The sequence below is a fragment of the Aythya ferina genome (assembly GCF_964211825.1).
Source record: "Aythya ferina genome assembly, chromosome: 3".
NCBI lineage: Eukaryota > Metazoa > Chordata > Aves > Anseriformes > Anatidae > Aythya > Aythya ferina.
In genome coordinates this window covers 87544442-87558639 of record NC_140298.1, presented here as the reverse complement: position 1 = coordinate 87558639, position 14198 = coordinate 87544442, and the positions used below count along the sequence as shown (strand labels likewise).

Sequence of the window (14198 nt, the reverse complement as noted above, 5' to 3'; positions counted from 1 at the left end):
GGCGGGGCCTCACCCTCTGCGAGGACAACCATAGGCTCTCCCACCTCGGCTCCGCTCCGAGCAGCCAATCACTGCTCGCGGAGCCCCTGGCTCCTGCCAATCAGCGCGCCCGCAGCCTGAAGCCCGGCGAGGCCCGCCACGTGCGCCGCGGGGGCGATGTCGGACTGGGAGGCGAGCACCGACGAGGAGGCGCCGCGGCCGCCGCCATTTTGCGCGGTTGACGCCGCGCCCCTCAGGCAGCCGCCGGCGCCCGCTCGCGGCTCTGTGGGAGCCGCAGGGGGGCGAAGGAGCTCTGAGGCGGCAGCAGCCAGGGCTGGGGGAGAGGAGTGGGAGCCTCGAGATGCGGGGAGCTCCCGAGGCGCGGGGCGGTGGCGCCTGCAGGGAGCCGCTAGCGGCAGGCCTCGGGCTGGCGGCGCGCCCCTCTGCTTCTTCATCAGCAACGCCCAGGTCAGGGCGCTGATAGGTAATAACGGCCGCACGCCGACCCCGGGGGGCTTGGGGCGGCCAGGTAGGCGGGTGGGAAGAGGGGAGGGCCCGGCTGCGGAGTGCGGAGGGGTTTGGTGGTGTGGGCAGCCCTCAGCATCGCTGCCTGCCGGCTCCTCCTGACGAGAAGGGCCACACGACGCTGCGACCCCTGGCATCTGTCTCCCACGGACTCAGTGGGAGGCTTGTGTGGGGTAAGGGATGAATCGGGGAGCTCTTCACTCACCTAAGAGAGGTGAGGTTTGAAACCCATTTCTTCCAGCCAGCAAATCATAAGTGAGATGAAGCCCCTTTCTGTTCATGGCTTGTTCTTGAGCTGATTTTGCTGCTTTCTCTGTTCATTTGACATGCTTATGTTTCCCCATTTCTTGCAGTTGACTGACAAAAAAAAAAAGCTGCATGTCTTTTCCTAGCAGTTCTGTATCATAAGTTCTATTTATGATCGTCTGCTGTCTTACAGAGGTCTTGGGTTTTGGTCAAAACCAAAATACTTACAGTTAGAACTTAGTTTTTGACAGCGTGGCTTGCGCTGCAGATATTAAAGAGTTTTTTCTTTGTAACAGGTCGGGGAGGAACTAAAATAAAAGAGCTTGAGGACTCTTCGGGTTCTCGGATACAGGTATAGTTTGCTGCGTATCATTCAGGCCAGGGCTCTATCAGGGAAATACTTGCTTTTGCCTCACTGTAACCTGGAGTTTCCATAGGAAGTTGAAAGGTGTTGCAATTGCATAATAATTGCTTTTACAAGAACAGGTTAAAAAGGAGGATGAATTGAGGGAGTAACTTGACTGTATGTGAAAGCAGGAAAAGTTTACTGTCTTTATGTTTGTGTGTGCGTGTATGTGCTTTTTTTTTTTTTTTTCCTGAAGTATGCAGGTTTTCTTCTCTTTCTAAAAGGGAATTAAAGAACCTTTCCTGGGAAGAGAAGTTTAATGAAAAAAAAAATCAAAGATTGTTTTCAGTATATATTGTTGTGTAATGCTTGTCTTTATAGTATTAAAAACTCAATGAGGTTTTACGAACTCAGGTTGTAAAGGGAGCCTTGGAAGCTGAAGTGAAGATCTTTGGCAGTGCTGCTGTGCAAAACAAAGCCAAGATGTTGATTGATGATGCAGTTGCAAACTGTGGACAAAACAACATCAGAGGTGGGACTGAGAAATGTAAGAAGTGTGTTATGGGGGTGGGGGGTATTTGTTGTGGGGGTATTTGTAGCTTGCTAGTGTGTTTTTTATGTTGTTAGTATTTTACCATAGTAAAATGGTGTACCATTATTCAAGATCAAGGTTAAAATCACCTCCTTGAAACAGAGATGTCAAGACAGTGAGCAGTTTCATTCCTTGAACTGAGGGACTTCTGTGAATGAATAACTCTTCCTGGGCATTTCCAACAATTCTAATAAATGTAATATTGCTTGGTTTCTTGCATTACCAGTTTGAGGCCCCCCAAAATCCAGATATTCTTTCTAGTGTAAGTTCCAATGTAGTAGCTGTGCAGTGACAAAATTCAGTAAGCTTTTATAAACATAAGCTGTAAAGAAAACATACTGATGACAGCATGAGGCTGACTTGTTACTCCTTTCATGGGAGGTTAGCTTTTAAGGTTTAGTGTTGCACATCATGCCTCATTTTACTAGCCTTTAACATGTTACATGGATGACCATAATACTGTAATGACTGTATTTTGAGTTATTGCTTCAGTTACTGGTATTTGTCTTGCTTAACTGTACAGTAAGCTCTCAGGGGCAAGAACCACATCCATAGTGGTTGCTCTGAGGCAGATGAGGCAGAAAAGATCTGAGAATTATGCTCCAGCATTAGAATAAGGAATGGAGTAGTTGTGAGTGGGCCAGAGGTAGACCAACATGTTTCTTTCAAGAGGTCAGGATTATATAATACTTCTGTGTGTGGCTGTGGTGTTTTCCTCTATGTTTCCTGATTCTCCACAAATTGTGTTGCCATTTATATCTCCAGTATAAAAATTCTATTTCTGAAAAGTTGATGTCATCATCAAAAAAAGGGATATCAAGTGTAATTACACTGAATTTTTATCTTCATGACGTGGGATACTTAAGAAGTAAACCTTGCTCTTGTAGCTGTTGAAAATAAAGAATTGTTTGCATATCATCTGCCTGGTTTGTGCTTCTCAGAAGTCCACTGCTCAACAAGTTTTTCTTATAGGTACAGAAGCAGCATTTCAGAACCTGTCTTTTCAACATCTTTAGCTACTTAAAGTAATGCTTCTCTTATCTGAAGTGTATTTGTACAGGTTCTTCTGTCAGTGCTTCAGTCCAAGACCTAAGGAAGAGCTCTCTTTAAGTGCTTTGTGTCTGTTCAAAATCACATAAGAGGTCTTGTAATACAAAAATAAAAAGTGTACTTGTTTTTGATTGCATCAAACAGCAGTGTTTTGGTACTAACTCTACAGGAAAAACCTTGGATGTTATCCAACCTGAAAATTCACCAAAAAAAGCAGTGATAAACTGGGCCTCTATTCGAGAAAACAGAGCTAAACATGAGGCTATGAAGTGGGCAGGTTAGTTTTAAAATTTTGATCTTTGCTTGTTTACATGTGGTAGAAGTATTGAATGTGTAAACATTTTAAATACTTGCTGGAAGTAACTGGATTTTTTCAGTGTCCAAATTAATTAAGTATTTGCAGTGAAATGCTCATGTCAGTCAGCATTTTTTGGAACAGTCGTGAAGGACACTGGTCACTGTGTGACAAGTCTCCAATTACTACTGAATTAGTATTTTTACTTCAGCTTTTGAAAACGCCGTAGTTTTGTAGTTGATCGTAGCAAAATGCTGAAAAGCGTTTAAAAAAAAAATACTATGTATATTAGTAGAAATTATTCTAGAGCTTGAAACGTAGGGAAGTGGTGCTTTTGCAGGTACTTCAGGATTTCTGTTAGCCTTCGGTTTTGCTTGAATGACTGTGGTCTACCACGGTTTTTGACTAGTCTCCTAGTAAAAGGCATAGAGTATTCGGATTTGGGGGTTTCATCTTAAGCTTTAATAGACTGACCCTAAATGTGCAGCATTTTCTATTGTCTTTTAAGTTTACTTTCTTGTGATTGCTTAAGGCTTGCCTCCAATTGAGAAAAACTTCTATAAAGAATCATCAAGGACTGCATCTATGTCACGAGAAGAAGCGGAACTGTGGCGGTAAGATCATTTCTGTAGAGAATTGCATTGGCAAAATAACTAAGGTACAAAACCTATGAAGTGGGTGGTGAAATATAGAGACAATTTCTAATGTTAGTGTCTCATAATAATTTAGCTCTTAGGAACTATAAGGAATTAAATGATAACTAGCAGATATTTTTCCAAGCAACTAATAATACCCTAACTTTAGGGATTGACCATTCCTATGAAGTGTTTTATCTGGTTAACTTTCAGAGGGTGTTAACAATCGAGGCCATGCACTGTCTATTAGTTGTTTGTTGTGTGTCATGAGACAGCTTATTCAAGTTTTCTAGGTTCTTCCAAATTGTCTTATTCGTGCGATATATGCAGCTTGGCTTCCACTTTTTTCCATGTATTTTAGCATCTTCAGAAGAAACTTCAACATTGATTACTGTTGCTTTTTCTGTCTATCTTGTCTTTACAAATACATAGAAAAGCAGATCTTCTGTTTCAAGTGATTCTGATCGGGCCCTGGTAGTAGTTTCAGAGCTCCTTAGTAATTCTAATAAAGCTGGTGAATGCCTTGGATTCATATTAACTCGAAGCACCTTTCATTGTTCTTCTTTTTGCGTTGCATCTGTTTTTCTCTTGCATTCCTACTGGAGAAACCTTTTTACAGTGAGTGAATTGACACCTGTTTCCGTAAGTGTTATTGTCAGAACTAGTCAGAAGTGACAGAACATAGGCTCAGAGCATGCACTGAGGACTAGCGGATATGTTATAAACAAGGGAATGCTTTTCATCTAACCCATTAACTGAAGAAAAAGAGATAGGCATGGAAAAAGTGTATCTTTGCAAACATCAGAACTTGAATTACTCATTCTTTCTGAATCCACTCACAGCTTGAAGTAAAACTTGCAGATTGGAATCTTCAGAAGAGGTCTAGAATGAAGATACAGTACTGATATATATTTCCACCTTACTTGCGTAGGGACCTCAAAACTATAGCTTTTATTAATATATAACCTTTTGAACGCTCTTTTTGGAGGTTGTCTTACTGAGCACCTTTTTACTAACCTGCTTTTATTTTTAGAGCACCCAGGGAGCTGCTCTGAAAGTATATCAGAAAGGCTTGAGCCAGAATATAGGGTTCTGACAAAGAAGCACAACCCATTCCTATGAGTTGCTTTTGGGTAAAAGAACCTGTAACAGCTCTTAATTTATAATACAGTATAACAGGTCTGGTATGACCAGGCTACAGCCTATGTTAATATCCATACATAGCTTCAAAGCATTCACACTTCAGAAAGAGTAACTATGGGAATAACTCATGGACTAACTACGAGTCCTCCAGGAGAGATTTTTCTGTAGTGCAGCTGTCTTGAAAGTTAAAAGAACAGTTGTATACAACATTAAGCATCTATTCAATGTTCGGTGCATATTAGGAAAAAATGTCAGGAAGGCACAGTCTTTTGTGTTAGCTTTGCTTCTTCAGATAGATTTTAAAGCTATTGCACTTCTCTAATTTTACGCAGGAAAGAAAATAACAACATAATCTGTGATGACTTAAAAGAAGGTGAAAAGCGCTGCGCTCCCAATCCTGTTTGTAAATTTGAAGATGTGTTTGAGGATTATCCTGATATCATGGCTAATATAAGAAAAATTGGTTTTCAGAAACCTACACCAATTCAGGTACTTGTTCAATTTTGATGATACTTAACTGAACCTTAAGAGAAAAATGTCTAAGTATTTATTGTTTTATGTTAGTCCCAGGCATGGCCAATCATACTCCAAGGAATTGACCTTATTGGCATAGCACAGACTGGTACTGGGAAGACATTAGCTTACTTAATGCCTGGATTCATTCATTTGGATTCACAACCAATGTAAGGACCATTCACCCATCTACATTGTTTATTTGTGGGTACTTCTTTTTCTGAAATGATGGCTATCTAGTAAAAAATAATAGACTTGTTGGAAAACATACCAGATTTAAAACACAAGATTCCATTATGTCACAATAACGGGATGCAGCTGTGTACTGAAAGTTTTGAGAACATTATTTTAAAAAATCTGATGTCAGAAAGGACAGACGTTGTCTAGCCTAATATACCCACATTCTGAAGATGCTTTGTTGCAGATCCAAAGATCAGCGTGGAGGGCCGGGAATGTTAGTCCTAGCTCCCACTCGAGAGCTAGCACTTCAAGTAGAGGCAGAGTGTTTGAAGTACACATACAAAGGAATTAAAAGGTAACCTTCCTTCTCATTTGTTCACTTTTTTTTTTTTTTTTTTAAATCACTTGTGGCTTATTTCACCTGTTAAAATAATTGCATTTGTTAAGAGAAGTCAGGGAAGGGTAGTAAATGAATAGTTCATATTTTCTCATTTTCTAGGATAGCCTATGTAGCTACTCTCACGATGAAAATCTTAAATATACTGTTGTTTTCTGTGTTGCAACTTCATTGCATCTTGTCCTTCATCCACAAACCTGCTGGTTTTCATTTCTGCTATTAAGCAGACATTACTATATTTTGAAACCTACTCCTGGGGTTCTCTGGTAGCCTGGTGGAGCATTCAGTCTTGTAGCCATCAAATAAAGAAACATGTGTTCTGCTTCCTTCCTCCTCCAAAAAAGTTTTAAAGAATGTGTTAAGTTACTGATTGGTTTAACAGCAAAACATGAGACCTTTGAAGGTATTCATTAGAAAATAATGCATCCTTTTCCAATACTCATCTATTTTTGGTGTGAATATTTTAAGATCAACCCAAAATGTAGCTTAATAGCCATCTTTTCTTCCTTTCATGATTCCCTCTACTACACTTTGAGCAGAAAGCTGTTGCTGCACATTTGAAGTGGGATCATTCAATGTTGAGCCCATAATTTATGGTGAATCTGTCAGTCACACCTATTGTATTCTTTCATTTTGATAATGAGATATTACTTCTGTAATATGAAGCAATATTGTGGTATTTATTTAAGAGAGATTCAGTTGAACCTTAATATTCTACTTCTGTAAATCATTCTGTTTTTTAGTATTTGCATATATGGTGGCGGGGACCGAAAAGGACAGATCAATACAGTTACCAAAGGTGTGGATATTGTCATTGCTACTCCTGGGAGACTGAATGATCTTCAAATGAACAACGTCATAAATTTGAGGAGCATAACTTACTTGGCAAGTAGCTGATACAGAATAAGTAATGCACCAGCTGGGAAATGGTTGACTTAGTGTGAATTCAGGGTTTATTTTAGCTTTCTTTTAATGATCTGATTCTCAGTTAAAACACTGAAATTGATTTTGGAGGGGTGGTTCATGCTGAATGTGATTGTGTTGTAGAAATGGGGTATGTCATAGAAATAGGATATTCTCTAGAGGGGGAAAAAAATGCTTCTAGCACAATAAGCATTTTAAAGACGATAAATTATTGTCTCAAATCATTGGCCATTTCAGAGTTCATCTTATGAAGATCAGTTACTAATAGATGAAATGCTGTCCCTGAGTTGTCTTTTTACTTTTTCTTTTAAACAATTCGAATGACTTAAGTTCTTAGAACTTGTGTGGTAAGAGCCAGTGTCACAAACTGATACCTGAATGTTTGGGTGACCCACTTTTGATCTTAGTGGGAAAACAGCCATGCTAGTGTTGTTACGGATCCTTACGTTTTCACTTCATTCTTGCTTTTTGCTATGTTGGACAAAATAGAACGACTATTTTGTAAAATACTTCAATGTGTTTACATTATTTGTGTGTTGCCTACTTAACTGATGACTTGTTGCCTAGTTAGACAAGTTGACCTGCTTTTTCTCCCTTATCTTCCCAACCTCCTTCCCTCTACCAAGCGGTAAATTCTTACTGTGCTCTTAATGAGTTAGCTCCAATTCTTAGTAATGGTTGTGAGCTTGTGCCAAGGCCAGTGGTGCATCTGTAAAGAATAATCCAGGAAGACGGGAGAGTAGTCTAATATAGAAGAAAAACACACAATTGGTAAGCAGGAGGAAACAAGGCCTGAAAACCTGTTTTTAATACTATATAACATTTGTAATCTTCCTATACCAAGGCAAAGTGTGGCCAAACTATGCAAAGCATAGTGTGTGTGACTGAAATCAGATGCTTCAGTATGTGCATGATACAGTATGGTATGATACTAAGAAAAACAAATATCAAACTGTAAAGTATGACATAAAGCAGAAGAAACCATTTGTTGTTATACCACTAGCAGTTGCATATCTTAAGCAGATTGAAACAAGGACCATATCTTGAAAAGTGGTTAGTATCTCATGCTTTTTGACTTTCTGGAAACACTCTGCTTATTTAGGTCCCATTTGAAAATGCTTTTTTTCCGACTGTTACCTTATATTTTCCTGTGTATCTTGTTGTGCATGCACAATAGGGAAGCAATTAGGGGAAAGAATATACTAGAAAAAGAACATAAATCATAATTCAGGTTATATAATAGGTAGATTCGAGTATATAATAATTATATTATTATATAATATATAATAATATATATTATTATATAATATATTATTATATATATTATATATTATATTATTATATAATATTATATATTATATATAATATATATCATATATATAATATATATTATTATATATTTATATATAAATATATACACACACATATATATGCTATATATATATAGTGTGTGTATATATAATAAAAATGCTACTCTATATGCTACATATATATATATATATATATATATATATATATATATATATATAGTGTGTGTATATATATATAATATAGATAAAGGTAGTGTAAAATTCACCAGTAACTAATTTAATGAAAGAAATTTTTCACATGAAGAACTGGCCTGCAAGAATTCCTAGACAAGAAAAATAACTGTAGTAATATTAACAAACAAGTAAATATGTATTGGTAATGAGAAATCTAAGATGATGTCAGTTGGGAATGGGGGTTCATTTTATAAACCAGGACTTGATTTTGAGGAATTTAGGGGAAAAAAAAAAGTTAATATCTATTATATCTGTTATGGACTTCATTAAGCAGTTTTCAGAAATAAGGCAAGTGAACATCAACTACTCTCGTCCATCTAATGTGCGTCTTTCTCCCTTTCCAGCGAAGTACCAGTGTGCTTACTAGCCTAGAAAGTTTCTGCTGTTAAGAGCTCAGTAGCCAGCTCTGTATGTGAAATTGGTTCAGCAGCCTTGCCATTGTAATAGAACCTGAGTAGTTAATGAAATCTCCATAAGTCCTTTGAAAATAAAAAGAATGAAATCAGGAAATAGAATTCCTGTCTTCTGTTGCTTAACTTAAAGTTTATCATTATTTCAGAGGTTTCCATAATTAATAATCTAAAAACCTTTAATAGAATAGTACATCTAAAAAGAATAGATCTACAGAATCATGATAGTAGAGGTTACCATCAAAGTTCTGTAATTCTAAATAAGTGACTGGAAAATGTCAGTACTTCAAAGCACGATCCATGTAACTTTAATTTTCAGATTTAGTTTATCTAAATCAAAAGAGGAAAATCAGTTTTGCATGGCAGCCTTCTTTCTTTGTATAGGACTTAGAAAACATTGTGTGCTTACGTATTAGAAAAAGATCAATTCCCAGTAGTTGTACTCACTTTCAGCTCCCCTGTTCTATCCCCTGATGAAATAAGTGTGAACTCTAAGAATTCTGCAGTGTACTAGTTTAAACCAGAATGTATGGTCTGTCTTTTCCTAGCTCTTAAGAGGATCTAAATTGGTAACTGATATTTTGGACTGATACGAGATCTTCAAGTTAAAGTGAGAATTGTCCTGTAAACTTCTAAAAACTGCCAACTGAAAGCAGGGGCTCCTCCCTGTGTTTGTTCTTGTTTTGTTTGAATTAGGCACCAACCAAACCAGTGTTTTAAAAATAATTTAAAAAAAAAAAAAAAAAAAAAAAATGGCCCCTTCTTCATTGGCTTTGAGTGTTCTTAAAGGTGATACAGAGTATTCTTATTATGCCTGTAAATGAAATGGAAGAGGTTAAAGAAAACTGAAGAGATGAAACAAGTTGAACAGGCTTTGGAATGAATTAGAGTAGATTTTGAAATTAAAATAGTTACCAGTAAAATTATCTCTTACAAAATGTCTTGCTGAAACATTATCTAAGGAACTAGACCCAAACACCTTGTTCTAAGCAGGTTTTAGACGAGGCTGACAAAATGTTGGATATGGGATTTGAACCTCAGATAATGAAGATCCTAATAGATGTGCGGCCTGACAGACAAACCATTATGACAAGGTATGTAAACATAGTAGTACTTAATGCTTGAACACCTTAACTTGTTCAGTAACTTTAACCTTGGGGGAGAGGGGAAGTATTAATAAAAAAAAAAAAAAATTATTAACCTACCAAGAGAATGGTATCATTTTTTTCTCCTAATTGTCTATTTCACGCTAATGAATCTTCTGACAACTTACTTCTTCTCTTACCGTTGTTTTATATCAACTGTATAAACAACTGTTTTCTCCAAAAATGAACTATCCAAAAAGGAAGGTGGGCAGGGAATGCTGTTAACATGAGTATTTTGAATTAGAGCTACTGTTTCAGAGAGGGGAAAAATAGTCTACAAGCTTGCTAATTAGAAATCATTGAACTACTGAGCTCATTTTCAGCTTCATTAGAAAGGCTACATAACCGTTACCCATACTTTTAATTTAGGAAGTTACCTTGAAATCAGATTGATATTTACTACTAGCATCTTAAAGTGATTTGTAAATGCTACATGAGCTCACTGCTGTTACAGTGCACTCATGTTTCACTGGTATATAAGAAAAGAGGAGTGGTGAAATTAACAAATTAAAGAAGCTTTTGCACTGTATTCTCATGTTTTGTCATCTTCCCCTTTAGTGCTACTTGGCCTGATGGTGTTCGTCGCCTAGCAAGATCCTATTTGAAAAACCCTATGATTGTATACGTTGGCACTCTTGACTTAGCTGTAAGTTTTGAAGAAATTACAAATTTTGTTTTGAAGAAATTACAGTTAAACAAGGATTTTGTTTTACTTGTAAATATATGTAAGTAAATATATAATACCTTAAAATCAAACTTAAAAATCACTTGCTTTTAATGAAGCTTTAAAATATTATAAAGAACCTAAAAAAAAAACTGTTTCCATAACAAGGTCCAGAAGTCTTAGACTTCCAGTAGAAGTTACAGGGAATAAAGATCAGTCAAATACTTGTTACATTGGAAAATTGTATTTTGCAGTGCCTCGTGGTTTTGCCTGAACCCTTGTTTTTGCAGCTGCCTTTTCTGTGGAGCAAATTCATGTTACTTCTCCATCTGAAAGTCTTTATTCTCACATGTATAGACCCTTATCCAGATCTGTCTCTTAACTGCTTTCTCAAAGAGAGTAGAAGCTCTGTATTAAACTCCTGGAGGCCACTTGTCTAGGGCAAAAATATGTTCATTACAGTAAGAACCGTCTTTGCTGAACTTAAAATGTATGGATGTAGGTGTATGCTAGTCATGCCTGCGCAGTTACCAGTAGTTGGCTTAAGCAGTTTTTAAGCAGAATTTACAGAAATGTTGCGTGTTCCAAGATCTCCCGCATCCTGGCGCAGAGACTTGTTTGCTTTTTAAATTACAAAAGTTTCGTTTTCAGTTCCACTTCTTAGCCATGGGCAATGAAAAAATAACATCCAGCATGCTTTTAGACCGAAGAAGGAAATGTACTTTTCATCTGTTCTGTTGGGAACTATGCTTTTGTCAAAGGGCATTACTCGTCAAAGATTGTTATCTGACAGATAACAGTTATTGCAGCTCTTCTGTAATGCATTCATCTCTTTCATAGGAGGTCTCTTCAGCTGAAGAGGTGACTTCTGAAGGGGTGGAGAGGAGAGGTTTCCCATGTGGAAAGAATCATTTTTTTTTTTTTTTTTTTTTTTTTTTTTTTTTTTTTTTTTAGCGGATTGATTCATGAATTCTTGCCACCATTTTATGATGCAGTGCCACAAGAATGTCCAGACCTTTATGTTACTTAAATAGAGTTATAAAATATCCCAAGTTGGAAGGGACCTGAAAGGCTCATTCATTGGGTTCAATATCTGACTACACAGGACCACCTAAAAATGAAACTATGTGTCTGAGAGAGTTACCCGAGCACTTCTTGAACTCTGGCAGGCTTGGCACTGTCCCTACTTCCTCAGGGAACCTGTCCGACTGTCCAACCACCCCCTCACTTCCTAATAGCCAGTCTGAACCTCTCAACACAGCCTTGTGCCATTTCCTCGTATGTAGTATATGTCAGATATTCTGTGGTAACCTTAAATGGAGTAAAGCTTTTATTAAAAAAAATGTAGTTGGAAGAAGTGTCAGTATTGATCACCACAAATAGTTGTCAGAACCTTCTTTAAAATCTTCTTGATTTCAAGATGATAATTGTTCCAACTTGCACTGGATTATCTTAACATATATTCACATTAGTAATTAAAAAAATGCTTCCGTCTGCTCTTAGCTAATGTTAGGAATACTTACTTCTCTTCATTAGTCTGTTGATCTGTACCCTCTAAATCTGCAAATACATAATTTGATAAAACTGTTCAGAGATCAGTTTTAACAAGTAAATCTGTATCAGTTAAAGTCCGAACTGATACGCATTCTAGTTTTTAGAGCTTTGTTGTCATATTGTTACTTTTATTATATATGGGAATAAAAAATTCTTTTCAAATGTGTTTCTAAGTAATATCCTCTTTGTTGTTTAACAGGCAGTAAATACAGTAGAACAAAGAGTTGTTGTTACCACCGAGGAGGAGAAAAGAGCTTTTATGAAAAGCTTCATTGACTCAATGAAACCAAAAGACAAGGTCATCATTTTTGTGGGAAAGAAACTTACGTATGTAATTATTTCCCTGTATTACTTTTCTTTTTCTTTCCTACCAGAGGTGTTCTTAGTTCAGATGATTACCAAGTGTAACAGTTCTTGTCAATAGTGTTCTGGTAACGTTTATTTATTCCCCCAGACTGTTTTGACTAGTAGTTTGTACCCTTTCTAATATTAATAGTGGTGTGAAATCTAAATTTTGCATGTTTGAAGTAGATGTTAAGGTTTTTAGTGACATGTCAATATGATTTGATGTTTAATTGCATATGTAGCTGGTGCAGACAAGACCTATTTGCAGGGAGTGTCTTTATACCGTACCTGAGCCTTCCTGATGATGCAAAAATCCCTCTCTCTCTGTTTCTTCTTTTGATACAAGAAAGTGAGATCAAACTTTGTAGTTTGGTACCCTCCCATTTCTCAAAGAGATGGATCTAATTTTACTGTATCATACATGTAATTTTTCTTTTTTTAGTTCCTTAAGAAAGCTTTTGCTGCAGATGTGATGCAGAACCTAAAGCCAACATGCTTTTTCTCAGGAAAAATTAGTTGTTGAAACAGCTCTTGCCCATCACTGTTTGGTTTGTTTGATTTGTTTGTGTAACTGGAAGGTTCCAGGCCTGACAGGAGCTACTACCCTTAGGGGCTTTTGTAGAAGGTTTTCCTTTGTATAGATCTAAGCTTTTACGTGAAAGATTCTCTTGAGCATTCAGTGTGGGCAACTTCTGATTCTTGCTTCCAGCTGGTAGGTTCTGCTCGTCTAGCTATTAGGTACATAAGTAAACTTTGACAGGTGTCTAGAAGGGCTTCAGACTTCTGACTAAAACTGTAGTGATGAGCAGAAGTTTTTACTTCTTTTGTAAAGACAGAAGCACTCTTCTGAGTTATGTAAGAAGATGAAGAAGGAAAAAGTTTAAGGAAGTCCTTACTTGTTAAATCTTTATGGGAGAGGATTAGCTGATGTGGGAGGAAAAAAAGTCTGCTGAAGTACTGCATTGCAGCAATCACAAAACTCAAGTGAATACTTGTATGCATTGCAATCATGGTGGATTTGTAAAAGTGGAAAGCTCTTCCTTGAAGTAACTACAGAGCATTGTTTTTTATGCTTCAAGTTGTACTTTGTACATATAAAGCACATCATACCTGGTTGTATCTTCTGTACTTTAACACAGTGTAGATGATTGATCTCCTTGTTGAGACTTTCTGGCTGCATGGGTGTCTGTCTTTGCTTTCCAGATTCAGTGTTTCCATCGAAGGTCTCTTCTGGTAAGAAAGACAGAGAAGGGCTTGAAATAAAAGCATATAAAGGAATAAAAACCTTGGTTGGGAATATTCTGTGCTTCTTTCCATGCTGTTTTATAATAATGTCACCTGATTTAGGTAGGCTTTTGTCCTGTCTTAAACGTTTAGATGTTGTTGGTAAATTGTTACCTTTGTTATCAATCTAGATGCTGCATGCTTTCAAAAGAACTATTGTTTTATTTCATCTTAGAGCTGATGACTTAGCAAGTGACTTTGGTCTCCAGGGAATTCCAGTACAGTCGCTTCATGGTAACAGAGAGCAGTGTGATCGAGAGCAGGCCTTAGATGACTTCAAGAAAGGTAGACTTGTACCTAAACTTGGGCTAAGCAAGCCAGTACTTCTAAAATTTATCATGTGCAGAATCTTTTTTTTTTCTAGTGCAGTGTCTCTTTGCTACCGAAACTGAAAGACTAGAGCTCTGAACGGTATACGGTCACTTTG

The 14198-nt window shown here is 37.3% G+C and overlaps 1 protein-coding gene across 1 annotated transcript in view; it reads left to right on the top strand.

Annotated features, from left to right (window-relative positions):
* Positions 1 to 156: 156 nt before the first annotated feature.
* DDX43 (DEAD-box helicase 43) overlaps positions 157 to 14198 on the top strand; it is a gene marked incomplete at its 5' end in the record, with an annotated part of 19573 nt that continues 5531 nt past the window's right edge. The window contains 13 exons of the mRNA XM_084514932.1: positions 157 to 463; positions 1047 to 1102; positions 1511 to 1628; positions 2908 to 3015; positions 3566 to 3647; positions 5144 to 5300; positions 5376 to 5494; positions 5749 to 5859; positions 6645 to 6786; positions 9773 to 9873; positions 10483 to 10570; positions 12342 to 12469; positions 13947 to 14056. Of these exons, the coding sequence (XP_084371058.1) occupies positions 157 to 463; positions 1047 to 1102; positions 1511 to 1628; positions 2908 to 3015; positions 3566 to 3647; positions 5144 to 5300; positions 5376 to 5494; positions 5749 to 5859; positions 6645 to 6786; positions 9773 to 9873; positions 10483 to 10570; positions 12342 to 12469; positions 13947 to 14056 (1627 nt within the window). The remainder of the gene's footprint in view (positions 464 to 1046; positions 1103 to 1510; positions 1629 to 2907; positions 3016 to 3565; positions 3648 to 5143; positions 5301 to 5375; positions 5495 to 5748; positions 5860 to 6644; positions 6787 to 9772; positions 9874 to 10482; positions 10571 to 12341; positions 12470 to 13946; positions 14057 to 14198) is intronic.